Below are 22,153 nucleotides of genomic sequence, written 5' to 3' on the forward strand. Positions count from 1 at the left end.
TTATTGGTTTGCGGTGGGGTTTTTGTTGTTCTTGTTTTTATTATGTATTTTGTGGTTTTTTTTTAATCTTGCATTTTTAATCTGTGAACTGCCCCGAGCTCTGTGTGAAGGACAGTATACAAATTAATACGAATAATAATATTTGGTTCTGAAAGTAGCTTACATCACAATAACAGGAAATCACATATTGAGACATTCAATAGCAGCAGAACAGATCTAAGTGCAAAAACCCTACCTGCTGCCTTTTACAGAATTATTGTGCAAGAGCAGCTCTCCCCCCCCCCCCGTTCATTTTGCTGTTTTGCATAATGAGGAATGGGTGGGGGCTCTCCAGATGTCACTGGGCTTCTGATTTCCCTCAGCTCCAGCTTACAAGGCCACAATGCTTGGGGATCAGGAGTTTGTAATCCATCAACATCTGGACAGCTGCCTCAACTGGTTCCCCATCCCTGATAAGAGATTATGTTAAAGAAGCATAATGTGATAAGCAGTCCTTTCAGTTCAAAAGGCTCACTTTAGAAATGTGGCTGGCAAAAATTATTTTTGAGCAAAGTACATTAATATGCAGTGATCTTAGTTTTGAATTAGGGAATTGAAGCTGGGCAGCACAAAATAAGCATGACATAGCCACACCACCAGGTAAACACCCCCTACAACATGCCATAGAAATGAGTCTCATTGTCAAGCACACTGCCCTATGTTTCCTCACCACAGCAATTCATAATTACTAGGCTGCAAATGTTGTAAGCACGACACATTGTGTGCCTTCAATACTCTAGTTTATCCAGCATCTCCATTTAAGTATTATTGTAGAATACTGTAAGAATGTTTTCAAAGTGGATTGGGGATTTGCTGTAACTTCTTGTAGTTCTGGGCTGTATGTGTGCAGTGTGTTTCCACCTTTGGGGTTTGAAGCCAAGTATATAATGTTAACTAACCACAATCCATTTGTAGTAGTTTATTGAGAAATACTTTTGTTTGATGTGCTCCCATCTGATTTGAAAGCGTAAGCAGCAGTTAAGCTGTAATGTGTACCTTTGAGTCAGCCATTGTGCATGTGCAGACAACAGTTTGACTGAAGAGTTACGTGCAGGGAAATAAATTCGGTAATGCTCATTGAGTGAAGACATCTTGCCTACCTCCCTCTCTGGTGTGCACAGCAACATAAAGTGACTTGAAACACAGTGGCTGGAAACAACCTCACTGCATTTTAAGCCACTAATGTGTATACAGTGGAAACTTGGGTTACAGACGCTTCAGGTTACAGACTCCGCTAACCCAGAAATAGTACCTTGGGTTAAGAACTTTGCTCAGGATGAGACATCGTGCGGTTGCAGCAGGAGGCCTCATTAGCTAAAGTGGTAGCTCAGGTTAAGAACCGCTTCAGGTTAAGAATGGACCTCCAGAACAAATTAAGTTCTTAACCCAAGGTACCACTGTATAGCCTAGATAGGTGACGATAAGAAGTCTCTTGCGCCAGGAAACCATCAAAGCACACTCTGAGGCTCCCAAGAGTACATTGGATCTGCCACACATCTAATATCCTAAAAGTGCAGCTTTTAAGAGACAGCCTCATGAGTTAAACTTGGATCTGTGGATTCTAATTAGGCCTGCAGGCTGAAGGATCCCTATGCCTGTTGTAAAAGTTTGTAGCGCAGCAGCACCTGAATTTTCATTTAACCAATAACCTGTGTTTGGATGTAACTCGTGTCAGGAAGATAGTGTGAAGAAGCAGTAAGGAATCTGAAATGACAAATGAGGCTAGACAAGAGTATTTACTTCCACACTTAAGACTTGGCAACAATTAAATTGGGGGGGGGGAATGCATTCAAGTGATAAGAATAATTTTTTACAATTGTGGGTATGAGTCAAACAAAGCAATGAAAACTTTAATTCTGGTTTAAAGAATAAAATATAGTATCAAATCATCAATTTTGCAGGGGGTTGTTATGACACATATTTAACATGGAAATAGAGAAAGTTAGAAAGCCAAGGCAGGAATTCATCAGCTCTTGGACACAGAAACAAACATGTTGTAAACTAAGTATTTTTCAACATTCACAGTCTTCTTTAGTAACAGAAATCACAGGATGCAGTGAAGAGTTTAAAAATACATATGATTGTTTTGCATAAGAAAATTGGTATGAACAAACACACAGTCACACTGTCACAGTCGTGGACAGTTCTTTGATGTCAACAGCAGTTGAAGAAGGCATGAGGTGACAAAAATGCACATTACACGATGATGAATCTATTCTAGCATTTTAAAGTCAAGTACTGTGATCTGACATTGATGTTTCTAACATCATATCACTTTCATTCATTTCAATTTCAAAGGTTTCATCTAATGGAGGGGGTGCTTCCGTAGTTCTCCTCTGATGTGGTGCTTCCACTGCCATGATACTACTTTCTTCTAAGGTCTGCTTTTCTATATCAAATTCCAGTACGTCCCACGCAGGTGAAATAATGTTCTTTAATGTCTTCATAGTATGCACATCAAAGTCATAGCATCTTAATTTATCCTTAATTGCAGTTCCTGAAAGAGATTGTTAATTTCCGCCATGAGATTACTTCCATTTCTGTCCAGTCCCATTGACTCTTAAAAGACGAAGTTCACTATCTAGAGAATCACAGAATTGTAGAACTGGAAGGGACCACAGGGGCCATCAAGTACACCTGTCTATGATTCATTTTTTACTTTATTATTACATTTTTATCCCACTCCCCCCCCCCAGGTGCTCAAGGTGATGTACATGGTTCTGCTCCTTTCCATTTTATCCTCACAACAGCCGTGTGATGTGGTTTAAGCTGAGAAACGGTGACTGGCCCAAGGTCATCCGATAAGCTTTATGGCTGAGTGAGGATTTAAACTCTGGCCCTAAATACATCATATTGACTGTAACCTGTAGGTCTTTAGATAATTAAGAATGCACACAGTAATTCCTATGTCAAGAAAGTTAATCTTCTGTTGGTTTTTATTTTATGAAACGCCGCCGCCCCCCCCCCCCGGTAGTGGCAGCATCATCATTAAACTTTGGCAATTGCAATGGTGAAAGAACTGCATGCAATGCATACTCTACTGCGTAAAGGTAAAGGTACCCCTGACCATTAGGTCCAGTCGTGGCTGACTCTGGGGTTGTGGCGCTCATCTCGCATTATTGGCCGAGGGAGCCAGCGTACAGCTTCCGGGTCATGTGGCCAGCATGACTAAGCCACTTCTGGTGAACCAGAGCAGCGCACGGAAACACTGTTTACCTTCCCGCTGGAGCGGTACCTATTTATCTACTTTGCACTTTGTGATTTCGAACTGCTAGGTTGGCAGGAGCAGGGACCAAGCAACGAGAGCTCACCCCGTCACGGGGTTTCAAACCGCCACCTTCTGATTGGCAAGTCCTAGGCTCTGTGGTTTAACCCACAGCGCCAACCGAGTCCCACTCTACAGCGTAGGGAGGAGCAAAACTAATGTTTCCCAAGTTCAACCTACAGATTCTTCAGATGGGGCTAAGAAAGATTCCTGTCTGAATCCATGGAGAGCTATGACTAGTTAGTGGTGGACAGCTTAGCTAGACAGTGCTAAGCTAGGTGAACCAATGGTCTGACCTGGTGTAAGCAGCCTCCCTCTGTTCTTAAACCAAGCTGTAATTTCTTACCAAAATAATTTAATAAAGCCATTGACCTTCTGCCTTCTGGGGGACTCAGCAAATGGTTTACTAGTGATAAGTGTGCCAGTGCTCTTCATGGAAAAAATGTGCTAATGCTCTTCGTGAATGCACATCTGTACTGACAACCGTAGCGCTGTGGGAACATTTGAATAGCTATAGAGCAGTAACAAAATTGCAGCTTACCAATGTAGGCTTCAGAATCACCAATATACATTTCTATGCAATGTCCAAGCATAGTCACTGAAAACGTATCATCTCTTCTAAGACCAAGGGCCTGATTAAAAAGGACAAATTACAAAATCAAGAAAAGTGAAAGATCATACTGAGCACATCAAGCTTGACACCAATTCCCCCCCGCAATTTTATAAAGATTACATACTGTATGAAAATAATCAATTGCACTTTCAAAATTTCCCATCAGACTGTGAATGTATCCAATGGAAGAATAAGTAGAAGCATTCTGAGGAATCAACACTAGAGCTTGACGATGGTATTCGAGAGCTTCTTCGTACTTCCTATTAAGAAAAACATGGATAAGGATATATAATAATAAAATAATAATAATAAAATAATAAAATAATAATAAAATAATAATAATAATAATAATAATAATAATAATAATAATAATAATATATTATTTATACCCCGCCTATCTGGCTGGGTTTCCAACAGAACACTAAAATACAATAACCTATTAAACATTAAAAGCTTCCCTAAACAGGGCTGCCTTCAGATGTCTTCTAAAAGTTTGGTAATTATTTTTCTCTTTGACATCTGGTGGGAGGGCGTTCCACAGGGCGGGTGCCACTACTGAGAAGGCCCTCTGCCTGGTTCCCTGTAACTTGGCTTCTCCTAGCGAGGGAACCGCCAGAAGGCCCTCGGCGCTGGACCTCAGTGTCCGGGCAGAACGATATTGTTTCATTCACATTATTAGGAAATACAAATAGTAAACAATTGGCCATAAAAAAAACACATGGTACACTGGGCTGGTTCAGATGTTAAAGCACCCTCCTAACATGGAAAGTAATCTCAGCAGAAGTTCTCCTGGCCATTTCAAAGAATCTCAGCTTAGCATTCCATGCAAGCCAGGAATACTGGTTAAAAACAAGCAATGGTTATTTGTTCAACAAGCTAATTTTAAACCATGGGTTATGAAGCTGGCTTTTAAATAAACCACTGGATTCACGCTGTAAGGTGAGTGAAGCTGAAATTATTTAGAACTGAAAATAAACTCAGCAGTAGTCTTCCTACCACCTGCATGAGAAAAGCGGAAAGGAGGGAGTGCACGAGCCTGACATTTCTTTAGTGACATTTGTCCTAGTAAAAGTAAAGGTACCCCTGCCTGTACGGGCCAGTCTTGCCAGACTCTAGGGTTGTGCGCTCATCTCACTCTATAGACCGGGAGCCAGCGCTGTCCGCAGACACTTCCGGGTCACGTGGCCAGCGTGACAAGCTGCATCTGGCGAGCCAGCGCAGCACACGGAACGCCGTTTACCTTCCCGCTAGTAAGCGGTCCCTATTTATCTACTTGCACCCGGGTGTGCTTTCGAACTGCTAGGTTGGCAGGCGCTGGGACCGAGCGACGGGAGCACAACCCGCCGTGGGGATTCGAACCACCGACCTTTCGATCGGCAAGTCCTAGGCACTGAGGCTTTTACCCACAGCACCACCCGCGTCCCTTTTGACACTTGTTCTATATGCTACTAAAACAATGGCTTAGCATTCACACAAACCAGCCCACAGGGTGAAAAGAAGAACGCAGAAGGAAGGAAGAGAAGCTGTGAGATGAGGTGGGCCGGGGGGGGGGGGAGGTGTGTAAGTAGGTGTTGGAAAACTTTATCTATGAATTTTGAAGGACAATGAAGTTTCACATCCTGGCCTCAGGAACTCTATGCAGTACCTCAGGTCTCTGAGCTTTCACTGTTCTATCATAAAGTCTAGAAGCTTGCTTTTTAAAAAATGCAATAGCTGAGATGTTTAGAATACCATATTCCACAATACATTCCATTTCAATATATAATATGAACATGCCAGATAATAAATATAATTAAATGCATACAGAAGGTTTAGTAAAATTGGAATGCCATACCATTTAAGGATAAATACTTAAAATACTAAGTACTGGTAAAAATCGCTCTTCCACTTACTTAAGCTTTCTGCATACATGCCCCAGATTATTCAATAAAGGTTCCCACTTGTCAACCGTCACCTGCAAGACAAGCATCACATAAAAAAAATATCAACACCCATGCACCAAAGGATGACTAGCTATTTGAAAACTTTTGTGCAATACCATAGGTGGGAAGGTGGTGATCTGCATATGTATTGCTTCTGAGATATGGGTAGCTTTTAAGCAGAATGCTTGGTGGGATTCTTCAAATGTAGCACTTTGGGGTCCTACTTTCAAAACACAAACAGCTGAGATGAAATTATGGCCAACTCCATATCTATATATATAAATAAAAATAAAATACCTCATTTCCAATGGCTTTGATCTTTTCTAACGCATCAAGAAACCACTTTTCTGCAGTTTTCCAGCTGAAAGAAAATAAGATAAAACACATTTAGAGGTCTATGTCTTATGCATATGTCTCTTCAAATTAACAGCTTATCTATTTTATTACCTATAGGGCCTTGCGTACAGAAAATGCCATTAACATGCAGCATTGAAAGATGCCTATGGGATATCTCTCTCTTTTTTTAATGTTTTGTTAATGATGCTTACTGTTCCAATGTAAAAATAATTCCCATGAGATACAAAAGCAGTGCTAAGTACTTAGCTGTTTTTTGAAAACCGCATCTGATCACTGAAGGAAAAAATAATATATTTCCTAAACTACAGTTATGAGTGACTGTGATAAGTGGTGTAACTGCCATTGCATTGTCAACATGATATAGTTTATATATGAAATAGTTGAAGTGACACATTAATACTAGTACTAAGTTCATTAAGTGCACAAGTGGGCAGTATAATGGTTTCTAGGTTTTGGAGGGGGAGCTAACCAAGAAAGGAAATTATGTGCAGATATCTGGTACAAAGATATCTGGTACAAAGACAACTGAAAGACAACCCAAAGTTAAAAATAGTAACTTACTCTCCATTTTGAAATGCTACCACTCCAACTTCATGCATCACAAAAGGGTCTTCAGGTGCAATACTTAAAGCTTGGCTGAAAAACCGCTCAGCTAATTTTGAGTTGTTGGTCAAGCCGTACTCCAGCCCAATATACAGCATTGGCAAATGACAGCTACAAAAATAAAGAACACAAACAGTAATTTAAAAAAAACAAAGACATGAGGACATTTAAGGCAGCACTGCATTTCATTTAAACAACTCTTTGATCTATAGTTTTAAAAATACTGCAAACTCTTAAATGAGGGGGGGAAAGACAGAATAGTTAAGTTTCCTTGTTTTGACAAGCATATCCATAATATTGCACTAGTAACTAATGTAAAGCTTACTTTCTAAGAGAAATATTAATATCGCTGCAAGCACTGAATACATCTCTGATGGCAGATGTTTTCCCAGTAAATTATTATTTTTGTTTATTTTTCATCTAATATTAATACCCTTTGGCTAAGATGGTTTTATTGAACTACATCCCTATTTCCTGGCAATCTAATTTTGACCTACCCTTTCATCAGCTGGGCTGCAGTGAAGTAAGCAGCCATTGCTTGGTCATGCTCACTTTCAACTGCAAATGAGTGCCCATATGCTATCCATGCTGGTCCATATGTTCTCTCAAGGGTGGTGGCTTTGCTGAAACATAAAAACCAGGTACGTGAAATAAGAGCCAACGAAACCTGCAATGCTAAATGTAATGCTTAAATCTGTAACTCTGAAGTACAACTACTCCGGGAATAGTTATTTACTGAAGTGTGCCAATTCCAGTCTTCAGGCATACAGAAGGTTGCCTGGACCTTACTTAGTTCATCAGTGCTAACAGTACAAGGTTTCTTAAAATGGTAAACTTACAAGACAGAAGGACTACAGAAGACAAAGTGAAACTTACCTAAGGTATCTTCTGGCATGTTCATTTTTATGGCCAACCATAAGATAATAACATCCTACAGCAAACCAGGAGACCTAATGGCCAGATAAAATTGAAGACACGTTAAAGCACACTACTGATATGACAAGTTTGTATGACCAAGTAAGCCAAACTATGGCTTACTGAGACTGTGCAAACATGCAAACATACTGTGCCGTGCTGAGTAAGGAAAAGGTTTGGCTTAGCATGTTGTTTGAACTGCAACTTGCAGTTAAGCTCTCTCCTCACTAACCACAAGCAGTAGCCCAAAATAAGCCTTGGTGCAGCAGTAAAAAGGACCAAGGAGAAGGAAGGTGGCTGCAAGCTATTTTCCATGGATCCGGATTAGTAAGCCTTGGTTTGGCTTACTGTGTCATGAAAACAAGGCCAATGTACGGGATCGGTTCCATTTAAAATGTAGGAACATCGTGGGTTCAAGCAAACAGCATTAGAAACACGTTCCTTTATTATCACTTTTTTCAAAAGGTAGCAAAGAGACATGTATCAATTAACCAACCTTTCAGCAAGTGCAACAAGTGCTCTGCATTTATCAACATTTTATCCCTTTCCCAAAGGAAATGGTTTGCTGGACTGTTTCCTTATTTTTGTGGCACGGAGTCCACAATATTTTGTGGCTGAGAAAATGTGACTTTGTTGAGCAGCAGGTATACAATTTGTGATTGTCAGTGCAGTGCGCACTGTGGTTCAACAACTTGTGGATAGCTAATTTGATTCCATGTGTGATGAGTTCTACAATCCCTTCTCTACCATGCCTACTCTATTTGTGAAATTTTAAAGATGGGGGGGGGGGTCGAAGGCTAAGCATTTTATGTACCATTAAGCTGAGGAATATTCATGTAGCCTGTACAGAAAAGTGGTACTACCAATAAGGCTAACATTATAATAAACTATTCATTACCATAATAATGGTAATAACATTTCACTTTAGATGTATATGCTACTATATGGGTCCTAACCTTACTTTTAAACTTTTTTTATGGTATTCATAGCACATTTATGAAACAAAGAACAGAAGTACAACTTACAGGATTATTTGGGTACAAATCCACCAGTTTATGGGAAAGGTAGAAAAGTTCTAGGAAGAAGAAATATATTTATGTTAAACAATAGTAGATATGTAGCAGTTTGTGTTGAATGTTGATAAAATAAAGTGTTATGCCTTTTTGTTCACATTTTTATTGGATTGAAAATTATAATCAGAATAAAGCTGTCAACTGTTTCTCTCAAACTATCCCATATAATATATTCTTATGTTTTCAAGTCTATTTTCAAAGGCGCTCATTCATAAGTCATGCTAAGGCAAACTATGGTTTACCAAAACCATGCAAATGTGTTGGCTCTTGGAGACGACAAGCACCCGTTTTGCTTCTTGACAGTCCTTTAACCACAGTATGGCATGGCAGCCATGCCAAGGTTTAACTTAGCATGCCATGTGAACCCAGGATTGTGGCTAAGGTCTCCACATTAACCATAGAGCAAACCTGGGCTAGAGTTCATGGCTAAGCAGGAAAGATCTTAATCACAATCCTGCATTTGGGCATCACCATGGTTTAGCTGTTACATGCTAAAAGTTCTGGGCAGGTGGGGGAGATCTAGGAGCCAGGACATTTGCGAGGTCCTAATGAGTCCAAATGAGTCGTAATGAGGTCCTAATGAGGGGACGCAGGTGGCGCTGTGGATTAAACCACAGAGCCTAGGACTTGCCGATCAGAAGGTCGGCGGTTCGAATCCCCACAACAAGGTGAGCTCCCGTTGCTCGGTCCCTGCTCCTGCCAACCTAGCAGTTCAAAAGCACATCAAAGTGCAAGTAGACAAATAGGTACCACTCCAGCAGGAAGGTAAACGGCGTTTCCATGCGCCACTCTGGTTCACCAGAAGCGGCTTAGTCATGCTGGCTACATGACTCGGAAGCTGTACGCCGGCTCCCTCGGCCAATAAAGCGAGATGAGCACCACAACCCCAGAGTTGGTCACGACTGGACCTAATGGGCAGGGGTCCCTTTACCTTTACCTTAATGAGTCACAGTTGGCTTACCATGCCATATGAACCAGGCCACTGACAGCCACTCTAGCCTGGTTGGCATGTTAACATAAAATATTCCGTAGACAATTTTAACTTAACATGTTACGGTTTAGTATAGTAGCTTTTGCATTTAGTAGTGTTGTTTCCAGTTTTCTTTACAATAGGAAGCCAACTTTGTCGCTAGGAACAAGGTAATCAGTAGTCCTCATCCCTTGGGTTGGGCCTTCAAGATTTAACATTTCATTGAACTATTTTCCACTACGGATGACTCACTGTTACAATTTTTTTCCTGGCTCTCCATTGAAAGCATACACATTTCCCCCTTAAAAATTAAAAAGGAGGAATTAATTTAAAGTAGTGTATAATATTAACTACTTAAGTAGCATCTGAATAACTGCAAATTATAAAGGCATAAAATGCAAATATACTGTCTAACAGGATGAATAATTTTCTGCCTTTAAATGAGAAAATGGACTCATTTCTATTGCAGAACCAGCAGAAATGTGTAGCAGGAAATCATCAATGAAAGAGTGAAATATTGCTATATTAATTTTAGTTAATATCAAATCCATCATATATGGATTAACACACAAATATGGGTCCTTATGCTTTCTTTATGACTACCCATCAATATCTGCCTACAAAATCTCATATTTTATTTGTTTATTAAGGCTTGCCTTCAATGCGGCTTGTCTAGGAGAGGAACAGACTTCTACCCATGTAGCAGGACTTCACCTTCTCTTGCTTCCTCCTGCAGGTCCCCATGTATCCTAAAATTCTGCTCCAAAAAGATGAGACACCCCCCGGAGCAGATTTTGGGGGTGTGCAGGAGGAAGGAGTTGAGGGTTAAATCCTGTTGAATGAGTGAAAAATCTGCTTGTTCTGTGTTGAATTCTGGCCTATGCAGCCAATCCTTCCTCCAAGTGGCAAGACATGGTTCTCTGCTATACTATTTTATTTTCACAACCACTTTGTGAAATAGGTTAGGCTGAGATTTAGAGACTAACCAACGCCACCCAATGAGCTTCAGGGTGGAGTGGAAATTTGAGCACAGCTCTAGAACCCTGGTCCTAGTTCTCACTACACCATGCTAGCTTTTAACTCCTGAATTAGAGCTGAAAGGCCTATTCAGGAGTCAATGCAATATATATATATATATAAATAAAAATAGGCCAGGAATCCCTTTAAAAATAATTAATATTCAATTTGTATTAAAACACCTTCTCACCATTTGCTTTATTCAGCTCCACAAGTGTCCCAATATGCACAGGTAAACAACTGGCATGGAATGGATCCTTTTCCATTACTCTAAAAATAAGCGGAAATAAAAACCCTCAAAGGACAGTAACTTAATAAAAATTGAGGTGCAATTAGATCATTGCTATTGCAAAATATGGTAGAATTGTTTATTACTCTGTATCCTTCCCATCATCCAAAGTACTCCGAGAGGCACTAAAATACTGTAGTTTTCAGCTCCAGATATTAAGGTTCTTTCCCCCTCCCCCCAATCAAATTTAAATAGGAATATAGAAAGGTGCTCTATACTGAATCAGACCATTAATCCATTTAGCTGAGTATTGCCTACAATGACTGGCAATGAGCAGCTCTTGAGGGTTTCAGGCAGGAGTCTCTCCCACCCACACCTGGAGATACTGGGAAACTGAACCCAGGACATTCTGAACACAAGGCAAAGGCTGGACCACTGAGCCACGGCCCTTCGCCGCTGGAGAAAGAAGATCAGACTCAGCATTCGCTCAACAGGAGGCTCCATCCAGTCATGACTTGCTGACAAATGTTATCTGTGAATACAGTCATGCCTTGGAAGTCGAATGGAATCCGTTCCGGAAGTCCGTTCAACTTCCAAAATGTTTGAGAACCAAGGTGCGACTTCTGTTTGGCTGCAGGAAGCCGCGACGGACGTTCAGGTTCCAAAGAACGTTCACAAACTGGAACAGTTACTCTGGGTTTGCGGCATTTGGGAGCCAAAACATTAGTCTCGCAAGGCGTTCGACTTCCAAGGTATGACTCTACTATTTTACCTTGCTAGACATACTGTACACTTAAAAGCACAATGTGTGAAATAGCTTTCTATGTGCCCTGCTTAAAGTTGTCCATTTTCAAATGCACATATTTGGTAAATGAATAGCTAAACCCAGAGCTGGGGAACCTGTGGCCCTCCAGATGTTGCCAGACCACAATGGATGAAGGAATGGATGAAATTTAAAGACTATTTAGTTAAATTTAGTTTATTAAGCTAAGATAACTTAATTGGAAAAACTTGCAAATACCAGATAGGCTTAGGATTTAAATATGTGATGTTAGAGAATAATATATTTAAAGTTAAAATGAAAAAAAAGAATGATGTTAAGTGATTAAGTTAATTTTATGAGAAATTTGGTTTTGGAAAACTGTTACAACGATATACACTGAAACTCAGCCGGGGGACTCGAGGAAGTCACTTAACAATGTTACTAAGATTGGATTAAGTACAGTTAAGATTTATGTTTGTTTCAAAATTTTGGAAAATCAATAAATATTTTTTGAAAAAAACCAAAACCCCAACAACTTGCACTATCCCCAACCACTGTCCCTGCTGGCAGCAGTTTATGGGAGTTGTAGTCCAGCAATATCTGGGGGACAAAACCTCTACAACCCTGATCTTATCTCATCAAAATTGTCATACAAGACACTTCAATGCGCCGAGCCCCAAACATTTATCCCCCAAACCTTTAGTAAAAGACCGAGAAAAAGCTAACAGGCAGGGTGTAACTGATACAATGACAGCTGGTGGGATTCCAAACGGTAGCGACCAACAATTAAGACATCCAGGCTTTACACTCATCTCTGCTCTATGAAAAGATGCTTTCAGTAAAGAGTGAACAATTATCTACTGGCTTCCACAATTGAGTGGTTTCAAATAAATGCTATTTCGTAACAGGCTGGTGATATATGTACTTACAGAGAAGTGAGTTTATAGCACATCTTGAAATCGCAGTTATAGTAATGCCTTTCTGCTAAAGACACGACAACATCCAGATTATCTTGAAGACCATCTACAGATTCAGGGATCAACGTTTCACTGGGTTTATTATACTGAAAGAAAGAAGAAATGTCAATAGGGAACCATGTGGTTGCTCAGATCCATAATACCATTATTGCTAGAGGGCAATGACATACCTCCCCCCACATTAGACTTTGGTTCAGAAGCTTCCACTTTGTCTGGGAAGCTGGCTGGCAAGACCTAACAAGATAGCAAGAACCGGCAAATGCATTTTGATCTAACACCTTCTTTTCAGTTGGATGAGGGAGTGTCCTTGTCCATTAAACTCCATTCTTAATCCAAACAAGGCCATTCTGTATCACATATCAGTTGGCTTACTGAGACAGGGTATCACCATTTTAAAAAACAGTGTAAAAGCCTCATAAATTCAAGCAGTCCTATTGTTAAGGGTGGTGACAGGGGTGGGGCGGAGATCGGCAACCTTTCTGTTCACATGAAAGACAATCTACCAGGATCATTCCATTCTTCCATGGGTTTTTGTTTCTACAATAGTAGCCAGATTGCCTGAATAGACCTAGATGGTTTAGGAGGTAGTCTTCTCACACAATGAGGGTGGGAGTAGGGAAAAGGCATCTAGAGCTGCCCTTCCTGCTATTCATATCAACAGCTATGTATTACAGGGTAAACATCTGCTGTGAGAAGCCTGTTGTACTAGTAGAGGCTCCCTGCACAATTAAGGTTCTAAACTGTATAGGGAGCCTTCGTGAGTATAGCAGACTTGCTGCTGCAGATGTTTGCCCTTCAATGCATGCCAAGCGGCAGGGAAGTGTGATGGCAACACAGTGAAAGGCGCATAGCTAGCAAGAGCATCTATGCTCTCCACTGATGAGGTTCTAAGTGTGTGAGGAGCAGAGTACATGCGTAGGGCTACAGAGTTTTCCAAATGATAATCTGAACCTGATCTTAGCTTTATATTTTGAAAATTGCATTGTTTCCATTATAGCTATTATGACCCTTCTAGAATTATTAAATACATATAGTATCTCATATTTGGATACACTGAAAGCTTTTGAGGGGTGAATTCTGATTAATAAATAGTATGCACGGTCACAATAACTGATGCTAAACTGCTAAGACACAAAAAGAAGCAAATCATAGGTCCTAAGATGCAAAATATAGGCTATTGCTTGCATTAAAGTATATGTAACAGAATGTTATCAAATTTACGTTTGAATCAATGTAGATTTCTTTTAAACTACAGTACTGTTACCTTTTTTAATTTGTTCTCAAACAGAAAATGTAGCAATACTACTTCTTCTTCTGTGCACTGTTTTCCTAGAGGTAGAGATTCCAGCAGCTCTTTTTCTGAACACATCAGTTACAAAAGAGAATTCCAGAAGAATGGTAGAGAATAATAAAAACAAAATAAAACATCAGACATTAAAAACTTCTCTAAACAGGGAGGGTAGGTGATACAATATACTTTGTGACATTGTATTTGTATTGTATAATTGATATGGATCAAATGACACATTGTTTGGGATGAAATTTTCCATATTTGTACAATGGTATAAATGTGGTGCGTTATTGTGATGCTTTTTCACTGAACATGAGATTTGCAGCAGGAGCAGCGCTCAAATAAAAATGTTTCAACTGCTACCACATACAGCATCATAAAACATGTTGCATTGAGATATAAGGTTCTGATATACAGTCTGTCTAGAGAATTAGGAACACTCTGCTACTTCCTATGTAAAAGGTAAAGGGACCCCTGACCATTAGGTCCAGTCGTCACCGACTCTGGGGTTGCAGCGCTCATCTCGCTTTATTGGCTGAGGGAGCCGACGTACAGCTTCCGGGTCATGTGGCCAGCATGATTAAGCCGCTTCTGGCGAACCAGAGCAGCGCACGGAAACGCCGTTTACCTTCCTGCTGGAGCAGTACCTATTTATCTACTTGCACTTTGACGTGCTTTTGAACTGCTAGGTTGGCAGGAGCAGAGACTGAGCAACGGGAGCTCACCCTGTTGCGGGGATTTGAACCGCCGACCTTCTGATCGGCAAGTCCTAGGCTCTGTGGTTTAATCCACAGCGCCACCCGCGTCCCACTTCCTATGTATGTTTACCTATCTTTGCCTATTCTGCTGGGAGCTGCCCAGAGTCACTGGGGAAACCCAGCCAGGTGGACAGGGTATAAAGTTATTATTATTATTCTATAGATATGTCTCCAAAACTTTTAGAACCTGTGCTTCCCTTCTGAATTTCCTCTGCCCTGTGCCTCTCTCCTCTCTCCTGTCCTGCAAATTTTACAATCTGACACCAATAACCCATTCCAGAAGTGAGCATGTGGAGTTATGTGCCATCATATGCAGTTATGTACCATCGATAGATTTGATTAGCAGTGGAAAATAGAAGGGGAAAAGATTTCCCCCCTAAAAATCACATTCAGCAGCACCTCCTTTTCAGGATGATAAATAGCAGAGATGTGAATCAGTGTCTTTTTTTTCCAGGGAGGCATGAGATCTACCCAGATTTTAGCTGGTAGGGTCGAAGGTTCCTAGAAATTCTCTCTCTCTTCCTGTAATTCCTTCTGCCTTAGAAACACCATACCCAAAAAGGGAGGCTTGCTTCATAATTTAATAAACACTAGCCTGTCCATTGCAGGGAACAGTAGAGAAGCAGGGTGATAATGGCATTCATACGCCAGTTTGAAGCCTGTATTTTATATTCGGACTGATGAAATGCCTATCACTATGGCAGAAAAGAAGTAAAAGAGTGTTTGCAGGATCACCATCAGTGGGGAAGGTGCTGCTGGTTTTACCCCAACTGCAGCATTGCCTTCAAATTCATTTTCATGGGGGAAATAAAACAATGTACTTTAGCCATTTGCTAATACAAGGAAGGGAAAGTAAAGAGTACCACATTCACGGGTGCAACTGAGCTGAGGGCTACCACACTGAGCATGTTGCTATCACATGATTGCAGCAGTGCTGGCTGAGGATCCAGTAGATCCTGTGTCAGCCCAGCCTTCCCTCCACAAAAACACCCTGCTTTGGAGCATTCTGAAGTCTACATCCACTAGGAACACCACTGCTGGCATCTTTCATCCAAACTCTGTTTGGATGGGCACACAGGGATGCTCCACGGTGACAGGACTTCCCTGCCAGTGGCAGAGTTGCCTCATTAGTGGAAGCTGGTGGCACCAGACAGTGCTGGGCAGGGGGACACCTCCACTTCAAAAACAAAACATAAAAAACCTCCAGCAAGGAAGATTGTGAGTTTGAGCAGCTTTGTCGGCTTTGGAGAATAACCAGCAAAATTTATTTATTTTGAAAACTGGTATCTCTAATCAACAGCTGATATAATTTAATATTTTGTTGATTAAAACAGTTTTTGGGACAAAGAGAAATAATGTTTTAAAACTGGAGGGGTGATGAGAGTTCTCCAAACCTTCTTCTGCTGTCAGCATATGGTGTGATGTTAAAAGGTCAAATGCTTCGAAGCAGTAAACATCGAGTTTCAAGGCCTCTTTGTAGCTGAATGTTGCCAGGGTTCTGTTATCAAGTGCATCATAGATCTTCCCACGCAAAAGGCAAATAGAGCTCTTGATCTGATGGGAAAGGATAGGTGGAGGTCAGAGAAGGAATTAGTGTTTGCAGTTTGATTCTGAGCACAAATTAAAACTTAGAAACAAAAAAATGCATTTTCTTCATCAGACTGGACCATTCACACTGCATAAAATTCATAGTTAAGTGTGTTATACATCTGTACAGTGGTTAACCATGGCCATGAGGTGTGTACTTGATTTATGTGTGTCTTTACTCTATTTATACAAACACGAACCTTTTAAAGATGAAATACTGTTTTTACAAAGCCAAAATTTAAAGACATAACACAAGACTATTGCAAATTAACATCACCACAAAGCCTTCTAGCTACTTTTTCTGCAGCCCTGAACACATCATATGCTTACATTAATTTATATCTGTCAATATGTTACTCACTGAAGATTGTGAAACCTCCCAGTCACTGGAACAGTCCTTTGGACCACTTTCATCCTTACAATATTTTTCGAAAAGTCTTTTGTTGATCGGTTCTTCCATGTCAAGAATATCAAGAGCCTGTTGATATTCTTTTGCAGCATACTGTACAGAGAAACTCAAAGTTATGTTATGTTTAAAGTGGCAAGGCAAAAAGTAATATTTTTTTAAAGAGCTCATCTACCAGCAGGTTATATGCCTTACATAATTCATTCTGAACAACAACTTTACACATATAAACACACATACCACTTTTGGTTGTTATACAGGCATAAAAAGCCTAAAGCTATCTCAATCTCAACATCCACAGAGTTGCCTCTTTTTTGTTAGTTTCATTTAGTCCCTACATTCTCTATTTCCCTTTAAACCTTTGCCACCATACCAAGACTAGCTTTCTGTGCTTATTACTTTGTTCTTCTGTTTCCCACAGAGCCGTCTTTCCTATTGGGCTTACTGGCAAGTTGCGCCAGGGCGCTGGCCTCTCAGGGGCGCCACAGCGAGTGGGGGAGCTGCGCTGCTTTGCTGGTGGCCTCCTCTTTCCCTGCACGCCTGCCAGCTGTGCCCTGTCAACCATATGGCTGGGGGGCATGCAGCTTGCCTCCCAAGCCTCCGCGGGAGGAGAGCAAACCCTGCAGAGTCTTAGGATGGAAGCTACACCCTGCCAACTATATGGCTGGCGGGTATGCAGCTTCCTACCCAAGCCTCTGCGGGAAGAGAGCGATTCTCACAGAGGTTTGGGGAAAGGGCGACAACTCTGGGAAAGGGAGGGTGGCGCCAGAGGGATCTTTGAACCACACGCCGGGTATGCTTAAGACGGCCCTGTTCCTACTGCATATTATTTAGATGCGAGCTTTCAAGAAAGGAATGTGTGTTCCCTTTATTCAATAGTGTTAACTGTCCTAAATCTTCAATAAGCACAGCTTTAAAATAATTATAGCATTTAAACTACCATTTGAATTGCAGTATATTTTAAGCTAGCAGTTACAAAATAGTTCAGGTTTTCACATTTCTATCTCAGCTGCAGAAATAATCCCTTCTGCCATGTGATTTTCTTATACATACTGGCTGCTTAGTGAAGAATCACTCTAATGTAAGTAAATACTTACATGACATCTAGCAGCAAGGTATCGACATGCTTCATATAACTAAGGGAGAAATTAAAATTGTTTAAATAATTTTGCACTTCGAAAAGGTATAACTTTTTAAAGAATAAAGATGGTGATGCCTGACATAGCATTGTGATTCTTATACTTTGTACTTTCAATTCATGAGTCTATCGTATTTTGTCCAGTTCCTTTAATACATTCTGCATGCCAAGAATCAACTCTTTCACTGCCTTTCTAACTGAACTGCTCTCTGTCATCTCCTTTATGCCAACATAGATCCTGCTGACTTAATTAATCTTGAAAGAATCCTATTTATCTATGTATTAAAAGAAATAAAAAATCTAGGAAACAGAAGGAATGTTTTCAATAAAAATTGTCTTATGTTAACCACTACCCACCGCTGGCTTCAGCAAGACACCTGTGAGCAAGTTAGCAGTTTGTTAGCACTTCTATACTATTTGTATTTCTTACTTTACTCCCATTGCTTCTACAGTACTGCAGTATTGGCTTAACTGCTATCAGCACCTACAATTTCAATAGTTCCTTGTGTTCCATTCCATCTTATCCCCATCTGGTGCTTTGACTATTTTCTCATATGTTACCTATTTCATAAATTATTACAGAAGGTGTAGCAACCAGCATGTCTGACAATGCTCGACTTAGCAACTTGTACAACAAACCAAAAAGGCTAAAATGGAAGAAACAAGACTGGTCTGCAGTATCTTACCTTATCTAGTTTTCTTGACCTAAGGGCATGTGCTGCCCTGTGGTACTGAGCTGTGAGGTAAAGACACTGAGCCAGCCAATAGATATCCTGTGGGTCTTCTAAAAAAGAAATAGCCACACAACTTTATTCAATATGATCTCCCACAAAACTCACATGCTTTATCTTGCTTGTATGGGATATATTTCGTTCACAGCATGTTAAAAAAACAGCAACACTTTATTTATCAAAAGCAAGTATTTCTATAATTGATAAATTAGGTAAAGGAAAAGGTACCCCTGCCCGTACGGGCCAGTCGTGACCGATTCTGGGGTTGCGTGCTCATCTCGCTTAAGAGGCCGGGAGCCAGCGCTGTCCGGAGACACTTCCGGGTCACGTGGCCAGCGTGACGAAGCTGCTCTGGCGAGCCAGCACCAGCGCAGCGCACGGAAACGCCGTTACCTTCCCGCTATAAAGCGGTACCTATTTATCTACTTGCACTTAGGGGTGCTTTCGAACTGCTAGGTGGGCAGGAGCTGGGACCGAACGACGGGAGCTCACCCCGCCACGGGGATTCGAACTGCTGACCATACGATCGGCAAATCCTAGGCACTGAGGTTTTACCCACAGCGCCACCCGCGTCCCAAGTGATAAATTAAAGAACAATAAAAAAATCCTATCTTTGTCAACCTGAGAAAAATGTCTAAGCACTAAGTTAAACCAATCCATTAGAATTTTGCATTGCATTTAACAGTTTTTTAGACATAAAGGTGTAAACAATGGCCACATGACTGCATTTTTGGAGATAATGTGCATCAGATATAAGCATTATAAACATTTGCTGGGGAAATAGCAAATTCACTGTCATTTTTTTTTACACCAATACAAGCCAGATCAGAGTTACTGTATCTCAATGATGGTGAAACACCACAATGTTGGAAGTTTTTATTAATAAAAATCAGTTATGGGAAATCTCTGGATGCGGACCTGCCATACCTCCCCATTTGGCCCACCAGCAGGTTTCCAACAAGTCACACCCTCCTGCTCTGCATGTGATGTTCTATATGACATCAGTTGTAGGGCTGGTAAATATTTCTCTCCCTTATAAAAGTGGGATTTGCAAGCACAACCCATCACCAATCAGCTGACCACGAGTGCCTGCAAAGCGCTGCACTATGCAAGTGCTGTTGAAAAGCTGATCATTGAAGTTTGCAAAGTGCTGTGCCTTTGCCTGTGCAGTTTGATTTCAAACTGTGCTGGCAAAGGAAAATGGGTCCCCTGATGTCACTGTGAGATACAGTAGTTTGATTTACAGGTGGGCAGACCCACCCACCTGTCAAGCTTTGCCTGCAGGTGGTGGAGCAAGTAAGGATCCATCCTGCTGGCTTGATCCAATTTCCCACATCTGCTGTAAATACAGTACTTCAAAGGTATCAACCCAAGCAATCCAAGCCTGAAAGACATGTCATGGTCATTCTGAAGAAAAACAAACACAACATAGGAAAGGGAAATTCACTTAGAAGACACTTCACAAAAATAGTTTTAGAAAAGTTGACTGCTGTATAATTAAAGTTAAATATGTAACTTACCATGAGACAATGAAGCTACTTTATCTGCCCAAAACAGAGCACTTTGATACTGTTGCTGTTTTTAGGGGCAAAGAAAGAACAAGCATTACACATGTTTTTCCTATAACAAATTGTATTGATTACATTTGATTCCCACCCTTTATCCAAGGGACTCCAGACAACATACATGGTACTCTCCCCTGCTGTCACCTCCCAGTTTTATCTTTTTATTTACTCTGTGAGGTAGATTAGGCTGAGATAGTGTGACTTGGCTCATGGTCACTCAGAGAATTTTATAGATGAGTGGGGATTTCAACCTATGTCTCCTTAGTCTTTCTCTAACAAAACTGGATTATTGCATATACAAATAAGCAATGAATTTTTACTTGTCCACCAGGAGAGAGCCAATCCGGTATTACTATATATACAATCCATTTGATCATTTTGCAAATGAGGAATTGAAGCTAAATGACCCACCCAGAACTATCAACACTTTGAGACACTGAACTATCACCAAGAGAAGGACTGTCACTTTATATTGGAAGGGCCTCCTGTACGTTTAACTACAGCACGTCGGACAGAAACAGTGCCACTCACTGAAACTGCCTCTCTCCGCTAGGAAAGGCACATAGCTTCTAACAGGTAAGTAATGTGGTGGTGGCAACCAGGGACTGGTAGGGAGAAAGACAAGGCAGGTGAACAATAGGTGGAGCCAGAGCCAACAACAGTCACATCTAGCTAATTCTAGTTTGATAGAATCATAGAACCTGTAGAGCTGGAAGGGGCCACGAAGGTCATCTAGCCCAACACCCTGCATGGGCGTAGCCAGGATTTATGTTGGGGAGGCAGGCTTTATGTTGGCGGGCGGGGCAGAACCGAACTATTAATTTAGTATTTCTACTCATTTAACAGTGGTACTTCGGGTTACATACGCTTCAGGTTACAGACTCCGCTAACCCAGAAATACTATCTCGGGTTAAGAACTTTGCTTCAGGATGAGAACAGAAATCGTGCACAGCGGCAGCAGCAGGCCCCATTAGCTAAAGTGGTGCTTCAGGTTAAGAACAGTTTCAGGTTAAGTACGGACCTCCGGAACGAATTAAGTATTTAACCCGAGGTACGACTGTACTTAAAAGGGAATGGTGTGGGTTGGGGGGATAAGGTATTTATTTTGCAATGCAGACACTAATACATGGGGCTTCTTTTGCAGACAACTGCACTGAACTTGTGATAATCAGAGTACAGTGCAAAGTTCTTAACCTGAAGCACTATTTCTGGGTTAGCGGAGTCTTTAACCTGAAGCGTATGTAACCTGAGGTACCACTGTACTTGATTTAGGTCATGACTCCCCTGCAATGCAGGAATCATTTGCCCAACGTGCGGCTCGAACCCACGACCCTGCTGAGATCTACAAGGGCAACACCTTAGGAAGAGGCAGCTGAATGCCTGGACCAACCCTTAGGCTGGCTGCAAGTAAGAAGAAGGCAGGCAATTGTTGGGGGGGGGGGGTTTGGAGAGGAGGGTGAGCTGAGGCAGAGCTTCCCGTCCCCAAAAAAATAGTGGGCGTCGTTGGCGGCCAAGGAGCGACGTTGGGGACTCCGAGAGAACGACGCAGGGGGGAAGCGTCTCCCCACCTTTCTCGCCTTGGCTCACCTGGTCTATGTACTGCCTCACCCGTTTCCGGAGGCGTTCCAGGTTCATTTCCCCGCAAAGACCCCTCGGGTGAAGCCGGACGGCGAAGCCGCCTCCGCTGCCTCGCCTCGAGCTCCTTCCCGTTAAACAACCGCCGCTCGCGGCTCCTCTGACAAGGTCCGTCGGCAATAGCGCTCCCCCGCGACATCGCCTCGGTGCAACAGTCATAATTGCACCCTCGGAAACGCCGGCCCTGCGCGCGACGTTCCGGCAGTTCCTCGAGGCGTGTAAAATACTGTACAAACAAACCGCCGGCGTTTTTAAATTTGCACAGAGCGAGCTACGTGGGCGGGGTAAAGTATTGTTTA

The 22,153-nt window shown here is 41.5% G+C and overlaps 2 protein-coding genes across 4 annotated transcripts in view; one reads left to right on the top strand and one right to left on the bottom strand.

Moving 5' to 3' along the window:
- Positions 1-1,756: 1,756 nt before the first annotated feature.
- Positions 1,757-21,977, bottom strand: CDC16 (cell division cycle 16). Of its 3 annotated transcripts, XM_028728033.2 has the most exons (18): positions 21,807-21,976; positions 20,175-20,229; positions 18,610-18,707; positions 17,883-17,921; positions 16,741-16,881; positions 16,187-16,346; positions 14,008-14,102; positions 12,696-12,829; positions 10,965-11,044; positions 8,740-8,789; positions 7,676-7,749; positions 7,297-7,422; positions 6,758-6,910; positions 6,137-6,200; positions 5,810-5,871; positions 4,042-4,177; positions 3,846-3,936; positions 1,757-2,536 (listed from the first exon to the last, which is right to left on the bottom strand). In XM_028728033.2, the coding sequence occupies exons 1-18, from the start codon at positions 21,852-21,854 to the stop codon at positions 2,271-2,273; spliced, it is 1,872 nt and encodes a 623-aa protein (XP_028583866.1). In that variant the 5' UTR covers positions 21,855-21,976; the 3' UTR covers positions 1,757-2,270. The 3 variants fall into 3 exon arrangements, with proteins under 3 accessions (XP_028583866.1, XP_028583868.1, XP_028583869.1); XM_028728035.2 differs by lacking the exon at positions 7,297-7,422 and having other exon boundaries at positions 21,807-21,977; XM_028728036.2 differs by lacking the exons at positions 20,175-20,229; positions 21,807-21,976 and adding an exon at positions 19,919-20,027.
- Positions 21,978-22,119: 142 nt separating this feature from the next.
- The window catches only part of RASA3 (RAS p21 protein activator 3), a 153,531-nt gene continuing 153,497 nt past the window's right edge, over positions 22,120-22,153 (top strand). Inside the window, exon 1 of the mRNA XM_028728031.2 lies at positions 22,120-22,138. The gene's annotated coding sequence lies outside the window, so the exon portion shown is untranslated. The remainder of the gene's footprint in view (positions 22,139-22,153) is intronic.

This window comes from Podarcis muralis, chromosome 4 (assembly GCF_964188315.1).
Source record: "Podarcis muralis chromosome 4, rPodMur119.hap1.1, whole genome shotgun sequence".
Taxonomy (NCBI): Eukaryota; Metazoa; Chordata; class Lepidosauria; order Squamata; family Lacertidae; genus Podarcis; species Podarcis muralis.